The 16,666-nt window shown below is 40.1% G+C and overlaps 1 protein-coding gene across 1 annotated transcript; it reads right to left on the bottom strand.

Moving 5' to 3' along the window:
- Positions 1 to 4,751: 4,751 nt before the first annotated feature.
- On the bottom strand, positions 4,752 to 5,834 carry LOC125119974 (interferon alpha-2-like). Its single transcript, XM_047767579.1, has one exon. It carries the CDS (start codon positions 5,631 to 5,633, stop codon positions 5,121 to 5,123), a length of 513 nt encoding a protein of 170 aa, XP_047623535.1. The 5' UTR covers positions 5,634 to 5,834; the 3' UTR covers positions 4,752 to 5,120.
- Positions 5,835 to 16,666: the final 10,832 nt, after the last annotated feature.

The raw sequence follows: 16,666 nt of genomic DNA, 5'->3' as shown, positions 1-16,666 counted from the left end.
CTGTTTTTGCTTTTCATTTAACACTCTCCATGGGTAGGGCAGCTTTTCTCAACCATTTTTTATTTCATTATTCCCTCCCCTTCCCCTGCCACAGAGCCTTCTTAGATGCTTTTTCCTAACTTCCCCCCTATGGAATTTTTATATGGAGATATACTGTGTACATGTATATTTATCCCATATACATTTCTAGACGAAGGTGAAAATTTTATTCTTTTTACTCAATGCAAGGTTAAGTATGACAAAAAATTTAAGATAAAAATTAAATGTAATAAATATTGACAATTTAAATGCATAACTAAGTTTTCAGATTGACTTTTTTTTTTGTCTTTTTATCTGTTGTTGTTGTTGTTGTTGTTGCTATTTCTTGGGCCGCTCCTGCGGCATATGGAGATTCCCAGGCTAGGGGTTGAATCGGAGCTGTAGCCACCGGCCTACGCCAGAGCCACAGCAACGCGTGATCCGAGCCGCGTCTGCAACCTACACCACAGCTCACGGCAACGCTGGATCATTAACCCATTGAGCAAGGGCAGGGACCGAACCCGCAACCTCATGGTTCCTAGTCGGATCGTTAACCACTGCGCCACGACGGGAACTCCCAGATTGACTTTTTAATGTAACACATTTACTTATATAAATAGGAATATGTCAAATTACATATTCAATAAATATTTATATAAATACTGCAGAAGAATATCAATGTATAAATATCTTTAAAAGTCCATCCTGTGATTTCCCTGGTCAATCAGCAGGTTACGGATCTACGTTGTCACTGCTGTGGCCTAGGTATCTGCTCTGGTGCAGGTTCAACCCTGCACCAGGAAATTCTGATCTGGGGGCATGGCCAAAAAAAAGAAAAGAAAAGGAACCATTAAAACTGCTAAAACTACTTCAATTAAAATTATTTTCTCAATATATACTTCAGGTAATTATTAAATTTGGGTCATCTCATAAAATAAGTTTTAACTTCACTAGCTGCTAGTTGTTCATCTAGATATGGTCCATAATTCTTTCTCTTTAGATCTAGACATAATTTTAATGGGCTGGATAAATTTATTATGATTAAATAATAAAATGTAGCCTCTTTGTGCTTAATTCCCAAAACCCAAATCACACTGGGGCTTAAACCTAAGCAAAACCTGCAAGAGAGACAGTGGAGCTTAGAAGTCAGCAAAGGCAAATCAGAGACATTATGACTTTGAGATCAAGCATATGCTGGCGAGAAAGTCCTCTAATGAACCATCAAGTCAGCCTAGGTCATAGCACTGATCCTGCATAATGTTTATCTTCCAGAAAGTCAATGTCAGTGCTTCTCATATCATCCACATCCACAAGAGGATCCAAAGAGAAAACATGCATACAAAGGAAGAAGAGTTTGTTTGATAGGGTTGAGCTCTTGAGTGCCACAAATCATTTGTAATAGCTAAGAATTGTTCATACCCCTAAGAACTAATGTTTGCACCTATAGGAGCCACCTCAGCCCACTGACAATGTGTGATTTAGGGATCATCATCAATTGGAATCTTTCTCTGTAGTTTTGCATTAAATTTCCAGTTTCTCAGAGGACTTTCACAGGTTCCAATCCAAGTCTATTTTTTTTTTCAAACAAAAAGAAACTATCTTTGTAACTAATCCCAAACTGGACAATTTTTTTTTTAAAAATCTTTAAATTTCTTTCTTTTTCTTTTTTCTTTCTTTTTTTTTTTTTTTTTGTCTTTTGTCTTTTTAGGGCCACACCCTTGGCACATGGAGGTTTCCAGGCTAGGAGTCAAATCAGAGCTGTAGCTGCTGGCCTAGGCCACAGCCACAGCAATGCTGGATCCAAGCCGAGTCTGCAACCTACACCACAGCTCATGGCAATGCCGGATCCCTAACCCACGGAGCAAGGCCAGGGACTGAACTTGCGTCCTCCTGGATGCTAATCAGATTTGTTCCACTGAGCCACAACGGGAACTGCCCAAACTGAATTGTTATTAAGGAGAGAATTCACTTTCAAATCCAATCATGGCTCATTTTATTTTGCAGTGCATTTTATGTTGTCTCGGCCCTCTACATTCTAAGTGATAGATATGTGCCCATCTTTGGCAAACCAGTTTTGTACTAACTGGACTCTGTCTTATTCTCTGAGGTATTCTCAACAAAGGCCCATTGTAGTAATTTTTACTAAATGTAATTTTTACTAAAGCAGTTTCTTAGGTGTTCTCCTCCTGGAAGGCATGTATGAATGACCAAGCTACCTTGCCTCATCACAGACATTTTGCTGGGTTTATAATAGACAATAGCTAATGTTTCCACTCGATTCCTACTGGTATCAATAATACCTACTGAGTTTATTGCTCAAGCCACCAGAATTCTCTTTCCTTTAAGGTGCATAGGGTCCTGGGGATTCAAGTTGGAGAGCAGCACAATTTTCAGCCTTTGCCTAGTTCCATATTAAACTCTTGAGGATAGCCTCGTCTCTGATTTGCTGTCTGCTGTGTCATAACAGACACGAGCTAGCCTGGTGTCAGATACAGAGCCATGTATCTAAACTCAGACTCTTCCTGATTCACACAGCTCCAGCGACCAGATAATTTACCCAGTTACTCTTTGTGGCTTTTCAGTGATGGGGCCATTACTGCCTTAATCCTGAGATTCTTTGGAGACTTCTCATAAAGATGATGAATGATCATTTGCCCTCTGTATTTTCATTCCATTTCTTGGGACAGCATGCTCTATTTCAGATAGATTTCCAAAATTTTGCGCAAAATCAAGAGGTTGGATTCTGGGTCCTTGCTCTGCTCCCTTTTCCTCTTTACATGTTCTTTCATCTTTATTTACTCGGCACAACTGTATTCTTACTTCTAGACGCCAGGCATGTAGCCTTCACTGACCTTTCTGATCTGAATGTTTGAGTCCTCACAAAATTTGTATTTTGAAGTCCCGACCACCAAGGTGATGGTGTCAGGAGGTGGACCCCTTGGGACTTGATGAGGGTGTGCAGGTGGAATGAGTGCCCTTCTCAAAGTGGTCTGAGATGGATCCCTCATTCTTCTGCTCTTTGAGGTTACAGCAGACTCTGCAGTGTGAGATCTGAACCAGGCTGTCACCAGAACCCGACCACGCTGACAACCTGATCTTGGATTTCCAGATTCTAAAACTGTGAGAAATATATTTCTGTTCTTTACAAACTACCCAGTCTCTGCTATTCTGTTGAAGAAGAAGGAGTAGACTAATATGTGACCTGACCTGTTTCATCCTCAGACTATCTCCCAGGAGTCTGTAAAATACCTACAGGGAGAGAAACTATCTGACCCAATCTCACTTCCTAGACATCTAGTCCAGCGTCTGTCATTTCGGGAGCTTAATCAATATTCATGAAGGGAACAGTCATGGTAATAATAGGGTGAAGGAATAATACCATCTATATTAGATAGCTGTGATGTGAAAAGACGATAGTCTAAAGATATTTTGTAAATTCTTATGGTTCTAAGAGGGAAGTTATAATGGATTATTGTATGAGGTATTTTTTAAAGATCATTTGCAGGAGTTTCTTCAAGTTGGCATTTGCAACATTTGGAAGATCTGGTGAATGGACGACTCATTCGCCATTTTTAGTTCAGTGATCCTTGAGTATATGCAGGGAGGTTGCTGGTCATTCTTTTTTTTTTTTTTTGTCTTTTTATCTGTTGTTGTTGCTTTTGTTGCTCTTTCTTGGGCCGCTCCCGTGGCATATGGAGGTTCCCAGGCTAGGGGTTGAATCGGAGCTGTAGCCACCGGCCTACGCCAGAGCCACAGCAACGCAGGATCCGAGCCGCGTCTGCAACCTACACCACAGCTCACGGCAACGCCGGATCGTTAACCCACTGAGCAAGGGCAGGGACCGAACCCGCAACCTCATGGTTCCTAGTCGGATTCGTTAACCACTGCGCCACGACGGGAACTCCCTGGTCATTCTTTTTTTGTCTCCCTCAGGTAATCAGGAAACAACTTCTAATGTGTCTACACCTGGGGATATTTTCCTCATTAGCCTATGTGCCTTTGGAAATCAACTTGAATGCTTTTTTCAAACAATCTCTGATACTGTGAACTCTGAGTCACATCACTGTCATCTTCTCCAAGAATAAATTGTGGAATGAGAATTTGCATATATTGCTTTTAAGTAAAGTGTGTGCAAGCAAGAGCATTGGCTGTTCCCCTCAACCACCACCCAGAACTTTATTAGGACAAAAAGTCTAACCATGAAAAGAGGTCTTAGGCACCTAACTTGTCTCCTCATCCTTTAATCATCCAATACTTTCTCCACATATTTGCCATTAGATCCCCATGAGGATAAATCCAAGCCATGGAATTTGAGCAGAAGTGCTTTTATCCGGTATAGTTCTGTCCCTTTGGAATATGTCACGTGATCCACCAGACTTTTCCCCTTTATCCCTGAGTGAAATAAACTCAAGTAGTACAAACACATTTGAAGTCACATGTTGATGATGGAAAATCCACAAACAGGGGGTACCCCTCTCCTTAAATCACTCTTCGGAGAAGAGCAGGTCAGAATTTTCATGTGATCAGAAATGCCTGCATTGTGCTCTTAAAGGAAGAAAGGCAAATTTCTTTTATGATAAAATTCCTGACAGTTTTCTGTTTACCCGTTACAGCAGCTATCATTAACTGACAAATATCTTTAACAACATACTATTCCAAAAACCCTTCCATTAAAAAGTAAACTTATAGGTTGAAAATATCAAATCCCCCACAAAGAAAACATTTTTAAACTGTTATAAAAATTATTTATTTAAGAAAAGAGATTGCTTCTGTCAAAACATTTTTTTTTGTAAAATCACCATTTTCATTTCAGATTTTTTTTCCTTTATTTATTCATTTATTTTTGGTTCCTACCTGCAGGATGCAGAAATTCTGGGCCCAGGAATTGAACCTGGGCCACAACTGAAAAGAGCCACAGCAGTGACAATACTGATTCCTTAACCCACTGAGCTACCAGGGTTACCGGTCAGTTCAGAAATTTTTCAGCTCATGAGGTAATGTGAGTACAGGTTGCTTTGGAGGCTTAAGCGAATAATAATGTGATTGATTAGAGTGTCACAAGTATAAAAATCTTCTTTATGTAGACTTTTCTTTGAGGATTCTTACATAAGGGAAAAGCACCTTTCAATTTCTACTCTGACAATCTCCCAGGCACAGGGGCTGTATTTCTTTTTCTTCAGGTAGAGATGGATTCCTTGGAAATACTTTCGGAGAGCAGATCCTACATGGGGACAATCCATATTGTCTTTTTTCATATGCTCCAGTCTTCTCAGGCCCAGATCAAGGCTAGAGAGTAGTTGATCGAGGAGGGTGGTGTTCCAAGCAGCATAGCTGTCCTTTTTGGAGAAGACACCGGAGATATGCTGAAGCATCAGATAGCAGTAACAGGTGCCTTCAGTCTTCTGGATTTGGGTGATACTCTCTCTTTTCCAAGGAAATTTGAAGTCGATTCTGTCCTTTAAGCATAACTGAGAAGGGATCTTTTTCATCTCTTGCAAATGTTTGAAGATTTCCCTCCTCTCTACGCAATGGACAGCAGACAAGTTCTGGTCAAGAAAGCAAACAGAGATGGAGCAGAGCATCACTCCTGCCATTACCAAGTAAATCTGAGCCATTGAGAATTTCAGTGATTCACCAGACGGCCGCCAGGGAGCGCACGGGCACCACTAAGCAATTTGCTCAGAGGTTCTTTAGCTGGGTCTTCGGGCAGCGTGCTTCTCTACGCGGCCGCAAGAGGGCGCAGGATGTCTTTTTATGGGGTTGGTTTGGGAACTCCAGACCTGGGCGTTTGCACCTTCAGTGGGTCCTGCTGTGAGAAAGCAAGGGCATCCTGGCCTCGGAGAGCAACTTTGTGCTGCTTTAATAGTGTGGGGCTGGGGAAAACCTTCCTTCCTGAGGCTGTGATTGTTGATGAGAGATCTTTGTCAAGACCAGCCAGAGCATTTTTATGGACAAAAAGTTTTGCCACAGTCCAACCAGGGCATTTTTATGGACAAAAAATATAAACATGAAGCAAACATTTTTCCAGGGTCCCTCCAGGGCTTTTGTTTTTGGGTTTTTTTTTTTTTTTTTGGACTTTTTGTCTTTTTTAGGGCCGCACCCATGGCGTATGGAGGTTCCCAGGATAGGGGTCTAACCCAGAGCTGCAGCCGCCTGACTCCACCAGAGCCACCTCTGCTCTGCACAGTCATGGCAACACCAACTCCTTAACCCCATGAGTGAGGCCAGGGATCTAACCCTCAACCTCATGGTTCCCAGACGGATTCATTAACCACTGAGCCACAACGGAGAACTCCCCCTCCCCTCCGGTGCATTTTTATGGGCCAAGAGTGTAAATATGACACATTTTTTGGCGGCCCCTCCAGGGAAAATGGAACTTCGCATTTTCTTGCTTTCCTCTGTTATGTGAGTTATTTTAGTACAGAAACTTCAGCGAGGCCATTTGTACTAAAGAAAATTCGTTTACTGAGTAATCTGAGGATTGGAAGTAGAGTGAGTTGTAGCTGATTTTACAGATTTGGGCTCGCTTTTGGCGCGATTCAGCGACAGCCCAGGGAAAGGGGGCCGCAGCTGCTGCCGTGGGGGCGGAGGCGGCGGGAAGACTGGGTGGTGTTGGGGACGCCCTGTTGTGAGTCTGAGTGCGGCCACCACTGGGGCCCTAGGACAGGTAAGTTGTGCTACTAGATGTTCTGTGACTTTCCTGGAGTCTTTCAAGGCTACAAGGTTAACGTGGAGGACGAAGTACTGAATAACTGAAAAGTAGGAATATTTTTGAAGTCATAACATTTTATATTTTATATTTAATTAGTTTTATCTTTATCATATTTTATCAATTTAAATTAATATTTTAACGATTATATTTTTCAACATACTTGTTAAAATATTTTAAATATTAAATTTCACTATATTTATAAAATATTTAAATATTAAATATTTAAATACCAAACATTAAAATTTAAATTAATATTTAAATTTTATATTTTATATAATTTTATATAATTATATTATTATAATATATTTATATAATACATATAAAATTAAATTTAAATATGTTAACATTCATATTTTTCAATATATTTATGTTAAAATATTTTAAATATTAAATTTCCATATTTTTATGTTAAAATAATTTAAATATCGAATATATAATATTAAAATCTATTTGAATATTAAAATAGCATTTTATTAAACTTTGTTTAAACTCTATTTTCTTTATATTAAAACAAGTATTTGAGTCCTCTTGTGGAACAGCGGGTTAAGGATCTCACAGTGTCACTGCAACAGCCTAGGTCTCTGCTGTGTTGCGAATTTGATCTCTGGCCCAGAATCTTCCACATGGCTGGAGTATGGCCAAAATAATAAATAAATAAAGCATTTAATATAATTTTATGTTTCTATGTTTAATGGAAGCAAACTCATTTATATTTTCAAGAGTATTTGGGGTTTTGGTTGTTTTTATATATTCTTTATTTTTTTGGCCATGCCCAAGGCATGCAGAGGTTCTCCAGCCAGGGATGGAATCCGAGCCACAGCAGTGACAAGACTGGATCCTTAACTCATTACTCCACCAGGGGACTCCAAGATTACTGCTTTTAGTTGAGAGAATTACCATGTTTAACCATTTTTAGTGCTTCTGTGACAGTCTTAAGTAAGTTTTTAACTCACATTCCTGAACCATTTTTCCCAGGACTGCACCTTAATTTTATTCTTAGAAGAGTTGGCGTGACACAGGATTGAGGAAATTAGCAGGTCAGACTATTTCATTTCCTTTAGTAAGAATTGTATAAACTAAATGGAATTTGCCCAAATTTTATTTGCAACATGAGGGCTTTCTTTGTAAGATTCTCAGGGACATGCAAATGCAGGGTGACTGCATTTCTTTATTTAAAATTTTGACATTTTGTTCCTCTTGCCTGTTTTGTCATCAATTTTCATTTTAAAATATTAAATTAGGAGTTCCCTCTGTGGCACAACAGGATCAGAGGCGTCTTGGGAACACTGGGATGCAGGTTCCATCCCCGACGCAGTGGGTTACAGATCTGACATTGCCACTGCTGTCGTTTAGGTTGCAATTGCAGCTTGGATCTGATCCCTTGCCTAGGAACTCCATACGCCATACGGAAGCCAAAAGGGAGAAAAATATATATATATATATATATTACATTAAAACATTCTTTATCTTAATTAATTAGATTTGGTGCTTCCTTCCATTCCCTGCTTAAGGAATATAACACCCTAAGTTTATCCTAATACTAAGCTAGGAAATAGCTTTTGAATTAGAGTATCATGTCATTCAATGGCTGTTAAGTATATATATGTTAACTGTTTTCCTGGCCTCTACAACATGATTTTAATGTTTTTTTTTAAGGAATAAAAAAACTCTTTGGCCCTCTTCATCTGATTTCCTTTCTCACACACCCACTTGCTATGGTAACCACAAATTTGATTTCTTTTTCTCTGAGCTTGTTTGTTTTTAAATTATAATTTAATCCTTGTCACCTCTCCTTGAACACCAAAGATGGTCTGAAACAAATTCAGGATGAAGGGAACTGTTGATCTCATTTACGACATTCACAGAGCAGCATATTTTGTTGTTGTTGTTGTTGTTTTAAGTCAGAAAACATTCTTAGATGCTGGTTCTCTCCAAAGGGCTTCAGGCACTGTAGGATTTCTCCCCTAATGCCCTAGGCACTTCTCTAAAGATAGAAATTTGGGCTCTGCTCCCTTACAGTCCTGCAGGCAAGCCCTCTCCTAGAGTTTGCATTTGGGGCCTAAACCTGCAGATTCCTGAGGATGGTAAGGGACTGTAGTCAAAGCTTCTCTGGGCTGGTCTGAGAGTGGACTCCAAACATACAAGGCTTCTATCATTCACTCTGTTCAAATTCTCTGCCTGTAACATGCAAAATTTACTTGTTTTGATCTATTCAGTGTCCTGTGTGACCACTACTAAAGTTGTCTTGATTTATAAAAAGAAGAAATGAAAATCTGATGTCATTTGAGGTTAGGAGCCACAGATTTACTCTGAATGGAGCTTTCTGCTGCTTCCAGTCCCTCCTCTTCATCAGCTAGTAGTATTTGGTACAATTTAGGAAGCGTGAAAAAAGTGTGCAGGATGAAAGCTCTAAGTATTCATATCAGAATGGAAAATGGGATACACAGAGACTCTCTTTTCTATTTCAACCTTGGGCCTCATAGAGATGAATACATTCTATCAGATTGATCCTCTGTCACATTCCATGAGTGTGTTTAATTTCCAATGTAATAAATTAAAACATTGAAATGTAAGCATTGAAGTTGTGATGTAGTGACCTCTAAATGAAAGAAAAATTGGAACAATGTGGAAAAAATATTGGCATAAGTAGAGAAATGACAATCCTGGCCTATTTAAGACTCTCCTTTGCAGGCAGGTACTCGGAGCAGCTGGAGAAAGGCTCCCATGGCCAGACATCTGCATCAGCAAGCTCACCGTGGGCCTCCCAGCCTCTTCACTGGTGACACAGAGGATGATGGTCTCCAGCCCTGTCTGCAGACTTAGCTGTGACCTGGCCCAGATCCATGGCCTGCCAAAGAAGGAGACTGTCCCAGTTCTGCACCTAATGGGAGAGTATTTCGTGTTTTCCTGCTTGAAGGACAGGAATGCTGCCCCTAGAAGCAGCTAGACAGCAGGCAATTCCAGAGGCTCAGGCCACCTCTTTCTCCATGAGATGATCTAGCAGAGCTTCAATTTCTTTGGCACAAACAGCTGAGGTTCCTCACCGGGCTCCTGCTAGCAGTGGGAAGATCTGAAGACCAGTTTGATGCAGGAGATTGGAGAGGAAAAGACCTTTCTCCATCCTGAGTTTGAAGAACTCCTTCCAAAGGACCAGGCTCCATCCGAAAAAGAAAGTACACGGTTGCTGTGCCTGGGACATTGTCAGACTGGAAATTAAGACCTGAAGACAAGTGTGTGCTTTCCCTATAAGATCAATCTCAGAGAAAACCTAGAAGTGGGAAAGGAGACTTGGACCCAGTCGTCCACGATTGAGTCTTATCTACTTATAGGTGGCCTCAAAGAGTCATCAATGTTCACTCAGTTCAGAGATTTTTTTTCTGCTTTGGTTATAAATGCATTGAATCATCTTGGCACATTGTTTTTACTTGTGAGTGGAAACCATACTTTTGAATCCAGAGAAAACGTATTCTCAATTTGTACTTATTATAATTCATCTCTCTATAATGATTGTTGTATTTACAAAGTTTATTTTCATCATTATTATACTGTAAGCTTTCTTTTGGAGGTGCACAAGGTATATTTTAAATGTTAGCTCTTACTTATACTCTTACAGAAAATCAAAATGTTGGAGTTCCTTCTGTGGCACGGTGGAGAATCAAAGTGTCCTTAAACCTTAAATCTGCCTTAAAAGCCAAAAGAAACATAATTAATTTTATTCATTTCATTGTTTCTTAAAATATTTTGAAGCCACAGGGCTCCTAGTAGTTTACTTGTGTTCATGAATATAGGTAAATAAAACAAAGATACTGCTTTCTTTGGAGATTTTCTGCTGGAGAGGATAGGGCTTAATGTGTAATTAGGAGGGAACCCTTGCTGGGATAGGAAGGAGAAGCATAAGACACTGGGACCTCTTCCCTTTATTTGCTTTCTTGAAAAAGTATGTCTGATGGTTATCAATTCAATTTCAGCAGCTGTATCATCAAGAAACTGTGAAATACATTTTATCATGGAATTTAAACTTCAACAAATAGGTAGCGAGTATGCCTTCTATTTGTTGCCACTGTGCTGGGTGCCAGATACAATATACAGAGCAGACACCTTGATATTGTCACAGAGCTTCCAGTCTGGTGGGGATGTGGGTTGGTGAGCATTCAACTAAAGGCCTGTTGATACTGTGACAAGGAAAGTGCAGGACACTGGGAGCATGTGGGGTCCCACAGATCAGAGAAAGCTTCTGGAAGAAGCAGCTGGTGAGCTGGCATCTCAAGGGTCTGCAGGGTTAGCCAGGTAATTGCATGATGGTCAGTTGTGGACATGTTGTGTGGAGATCGTCTAAGGTAGCAGACAGATGAAGGATTTGGAGAGGAACAAGTGTTTTGAGATGTGACTCTGGGTAAAGACATGCATATGGAAGTTGTAATCTCAGAGATGACATTTGGAACCATTTGGGAGGTCGAGACTCTATGTGCAGAGAGGACGAAGTGTGATGCCTAGTGTGGAACTTTGAGGAAAACCAAAGGTCCCTGAGATGAGAGGGAGGAGTCAGCAAAAGAAGGAGAAGAGGAGGAGCAGAAAAGCAGAGGATGGTGGTGACATGGAAACCAGCTGAAGGTCCAACTTTAAAATGGTCAATGTGGGAACAAGTGTTTGATGCTTCTAAAATGTCAGCTGGGGCTGCCTGACAGTGAACTGTGGCCTCAGTAAGATGTAGAATGTTATACAATTTGCCCAACCAGTTTTAAGAGACAGGGAGATGGGCACCAGATTCTAGCAACTGGAGAAATGAGCTACATGTGAAGAAATAGGGACTGATATTGCAGAGAAGTTCTGAAGTTTGGATATGAATAGAATAACAATTAAATGTTACAGTGCTAAATGTGAACAAGATCACCAAGGATCTACTAGGCAAATTCCACAGGATTTAGTCTTTATCAGAAATGAGGATGATAGCAACTACAAATTCCTTTGCCTTTTCTAGGAGACTCATTTAATCCTTATAACATAGCTAAAACTGAGTTGTTAATATTCTCATTTCCAAAGAGCCACTTGAGTGTATAAATAATACAACCTAATAAATAAATGGCCAATCCAGGTTTCAAAACCTAGTAGGTCAGGTTCCACAGTCTACTTCTCTATCCACAACATGGACATCTGTGCAAACTCCATGTATTGAACCATCAGTTATTTTCAAGAAAGCCCTATGCTTTATTTCTAACACACGGATGTTAGAAGTAACATCGTTACTCTGTTATACCATGCTATTGTTATCTCAAACCATGCTATTTAATGTGTTATCTTTGTTATCTCATTCCATGCTACTACAAATTTTCTACATTTCTGCTTTTTAGGGCTACACCCCTGGTGTATGAAGTTGCCAGGCTAGGGGTTGAATTGGAGCTACAACTGCCAGCCTATACCACAGCCATGGCAACATGGGATCCAAGCTGCATCTGCGACCTACACCATAACTCACAGCAATACCAGATCCTAACCTACTGAGCAAGGCCAGGGATCAAACCTGCATCCTCATGAATAATGGGTTCATTACCACTGAGCCACAATGAGAACTCCCAAATTCTCTGTGTTTTAAATAATTCATCATCCACTTCCAAATTAGGAGATGGCCAAATAACAAACATTCTGATGATATTATACAATAAGTAAAATGAAATTATCAACTGGCAACTACTTCTGAGAGCCTAAAACATGATCAACAAACAACTGTAATAATTATAAAATAACCATATATAATTATCCCGGGTTATTCATATAGATTTCTCAATTCTCTCCATACATTTATGAACTGCATGGTAGACAAGACTCTTGAGAGTTATAGCCCCTGCCTCAGAGAGTGATTGAATTACCAACATTTCAGTGAGTCCTCTGTAGAAAATACTGACCTAATGGCTTTTTTGGAGTCAAAATAACAAATACTTATGCCACCAACTTGCATGAATATGGGAAATTATTGGAAGAATGTAGGAGACATGCTAATGAGTAAAATGTGAGGGTTGGAAGAAAGCATCACGCTTGCCATCAATAGAGAAACCGGGAGTCCAGAAATTCAGCATTCACCTGGCACTCAGAGAAACTGGGTGTAGACCCTCAGCCCAACAGTGTGCCCAAAGCTCCCAAAGATGGGTTTTACTTACTGTTGGATTCACAGCATAGGCTGATTATTATGAGTCCTTGAGCTTCTCTGATGTTTCCCTTCCTTCAAGAAAGGGTCCATGCAGGTCCATGTGGTTCTGCTAGAGGGAACCAAGAGATCAAGACAATTAGAGATATCACCCTTTCCTTCCACCATTTTCTTATGGGGACCCAGAGTCCTCCATAGTCTGGGCCAATACCCTCACCAGGAATCCTGGTTCTTTTCCTGAGATTATGGCTGTGGAGATTCTAATTCCAAGGTAATTATGTTTTCCTGCAGCACTTCACTCACAAGGGAGATGTCATGTCACATATAGTAACAGCTTGTCCTCTAGAAGAACAGGGTCCCCTTCCTAACCTCCTGGACCCATTCCCTGAGGTAGCTTTACCACATCCTGAGAACTTTAAAATCTCCTCTCTGTGGAGGAGCTTGTTTATTTGTTGGGAAAATAATCCATCTCCCAGGATCTCCGCCTTTGTCCCCAGAGTGTTTTTGTGAAGGACCCTGATCCTCAGGGGTGACCTCCTCCTCTCCTGACCTGTGTCCTCAGGTATCAAAGGTTTCAGCAGCCCTCAGATGCTGAGAGCAAAGGTTTGTTCTGTCTTAGAAGGTGGAGGTATTATCCAATCGCAATCATTTTACCTCAAGTAGACAAATAATTTGTATTTTTGCCAAAGACAAATTTCTCATTCAACTCTTCTACTTAAACATTTGAACAGTTCTTATACTCAGAGTTTCTCAGCTGAGGACAGGCAATTCACTGATGATGTTGTCTCTCAGGAGAAGCTCATGTCACAGAAACTAGTGACCTTTGGTTGTTCATTCATTCATTTGGTCCCACTGGGCTTCTCTTTCTCTGTCTCTGTCTCCCTCTGAGAACGCAGGGCAGTGAGGCCCAGGCCATCGTGTCAGGTAGAAATTGCCTTCTTTCCTTTGCTTGTGTGTGATTCTTCACTTAAAGACTTATAAGTTATATTCACTGAGGGTCTTATTGTGCAAGATTAGTCTTGCTGCTCCAGTGGTAGTTTAAATTCATGATGAGGTAAGAACAATAAAGGGAAGGAAAAGAAAGGCAAAGGAACTGCACTCTCTATCATTTTCAAGACGGCAGATTTTTTGGTTTCTTGTGACAACTTTCCTAGAGAGTAAAATCTGACCTTTGTTTTGTGGGCAAAAAGAAAACAAATGTAAGTCTGAATTTCATGAATGTGAAAGAAGGGAAGTGGTGTTCCCCTCACACACGTTATGTGTTCTATGTTAGCAAGCTTCCGTGCAGCACAGATGGGGACAAGGCTATGCAGAGGGGAAGGGTGAGGCCAGTATGAAAAACAGGAAGGCAGAAGCATGGGCACTTCTGCCAGAGGCTCAGAGAAGACATACTCCTGGGTTACTTGACCTCCTTTAGCTTTGGAAGAGTAGCCATCTGATTTTTCTTTTATTTAATCCACATGTGATCATTTCTCAGAAGAGAAAGAAGTCACACTAACCAATTTATAAGAGACTGGAAACCAAAACCCCAGTTGGAAGAAGGCTAACCCTCTCCGACAGGATCTTGGAGATCAGCGTTGCTGAGCATCTGTCTAGTTGATAAATCCACTCAGGCAATGAAAAGAGTGCTTTGAGAAAATTAGAATTAAGAAGGAAATTAGGTGATTCCAGCAGATCCTGATCTTAATTTGGATTATAGTAATTGTGATAATAAAAATAATAAGTGAATTTTATTACATGCTTATTATAGACTAGCCACTTTCTAAGTGCTTTAAAATATTAACTCAATCCTCTCTGTAACCCTGTTCGGATCACACTCACTTATACAACTGGAGGGAAATGCACATCTAGAAAGGTGAACTATTCCAAAAGTACCAAAAATCCAAGGGCACACCTTAGGGAGAATCTTTACAATTACTCATTTGAAAGAGCCCATTAAAGAAAGTGAAGGATAGAAATGGACAAGAGGTTGAGGGACCAAGAGAGGCCATGAAATGAAATCAGTAGAGGGAGGAGAATGAGATGACAAAGGATCCTTAATTCTACTTTAAATGCCAAAGAATTACTATCCATTATTTTGTAGGACAACACAGGGTGTGGTATGAGTCAAATGAACAAACTTTAAGTTCTAAGGAGAAGTAGACAAAATCACTACTCAGTAGTTAGAAAGGAGTAGACTTTTTGCCAACTGAAAAAAAAATAGAAATCTAAGATTTTATGAGTGATTTCTTCAATGAAATATAGTAAAATAGTTTTATTAACCCAACAGCTGCAGATCTCTAGAACTTATCTTTTTTTGAATTTTCTTGTGACTTGAAGGAAAAAGAAAAGCACCTAAGAATCTCCAGCCATATGAGCTCTGCCTTTTCTCCTTCAGAACCTCACACTTCCCAGAAGACCTCTTCAGGCCAGCCTGCTTTCTCACTCTCAGTGAAGACACCTCCATTTCTCACCTCCAGCCCAGACTGGACTTCTTTTCTACTGAGAGTCCAATGAGAAATCTCTACCCTTTACTGTTCCCACCACTGTTTAAGATGTGGGTTCTGAAGAGGCGTTTCTATGACCAAGATGGAAGAGCATATGTGCTTCCTAGACAGAGCAGTGAAGGTTTTCAAAGGGCTGCTTAGCAGGGAAAGTCTGTCTTGATCTTCAAAGTCGGCCACACAGCTTAGACTAGTCTTGATTTAAATTTCTAGCCTCATCCACTTAATTGATCCAATTAATTGTCTATTTAAAGTTCTTTCATCTAATAAAGAAATCATTTAAAAACTGTGGGGTTAAAGTAAATGTTACTAAAGTCTACATTAACTGATAAAATGACATTTTTAGCAGTAATTTAGGGATGATCTTTGCTTATTTTTTGGACCCTAATCCTCAGGAAGATTTCAATACTCTGACTTTAAATGTACCTACTCAGTGCATATGCACTAACTGGAAAGAAAAGAAAGATAATTAATCCATCAACATCCTCTTTCCTGTTTTCTAAATTCAATAAATGAATTTTCACAAAGTTTTTTGTTACTTTAGAAATGGAGATTTTCAATATGCATATTACTGGTATATATCCTTTTGGGAAGACTCTACTCTGCTTGTTGCTAAATGTAATCAAATATTTGCCTGTGTCCTTTTTAGTGAAGCATTATTTTATTGTGTTTGTTTTTCAAGGAGGCTGCATCATGACATAGTTTTAAGATAGTCTTAGGATTGGATTTACTCAAGGAATAATTTTTCCTGCTCTCTTATGACTTGCTGAATCCTGGGGAGGAAACAGAAATTCATAATGGGCACTGGAGTAACACTTGTTCCTTCCAATACTCTGCAGACTGCTATGATATCAGTGTCACCCATGCTGGGGACCCTACTAGTGGCCCCGTATTTGTGGGATAATTCTGTGCCCTCAGAATCCACTTTAGTCTTCTCATTCTCTGAGAAGGAATGTTCTGGAGAAACACTTGCCTCAGTGCAGCTCATCTGTATTGTCCCGTCTCCTGAGGACCTGCCATTCTTCCAGTATATACTTTAAACATCTCCGCTCTACCAAGTTCTCAAGCTGCTGCTGACTTTTAACTCCATGTTTTGTGTGATTGGGGTTTTTTTTCTTTGGTTGTTTGGTTGGTTTTTTTTTGAGCAAATGAGAGTCTGATGAGCCCCTCTTAGTGCAATCGACATGTGGAAGCACCCAAATAGTAGTAGCTCAGATGAGCACCTGGATTCTTTATCAACTCATCACATGTAGACATAGGAGCGTTGCCATTGCCACAGAATGTCACTCACTATCTTACAAGGATTAGGTCATT

The sequence above is a fragment of the Phacochoerus africanus genome, chromosome 2 (assembly GCF_016906955.1).
Source record: "Phacochoerus africanus isolate WHEZ1 chromosome 2, ROS_Pafr_v1, whole genome shotgun sequence".
Lineage (NCBI taxonomy): Eukaryota > Metazoa > Chordata > Mammalia > Artiodactyla > Suidae > Phacochoerus > Phacochoerus africanus.
This window is presented reverse-complemented; position numbering and strand designations above follow the sequence as displayed.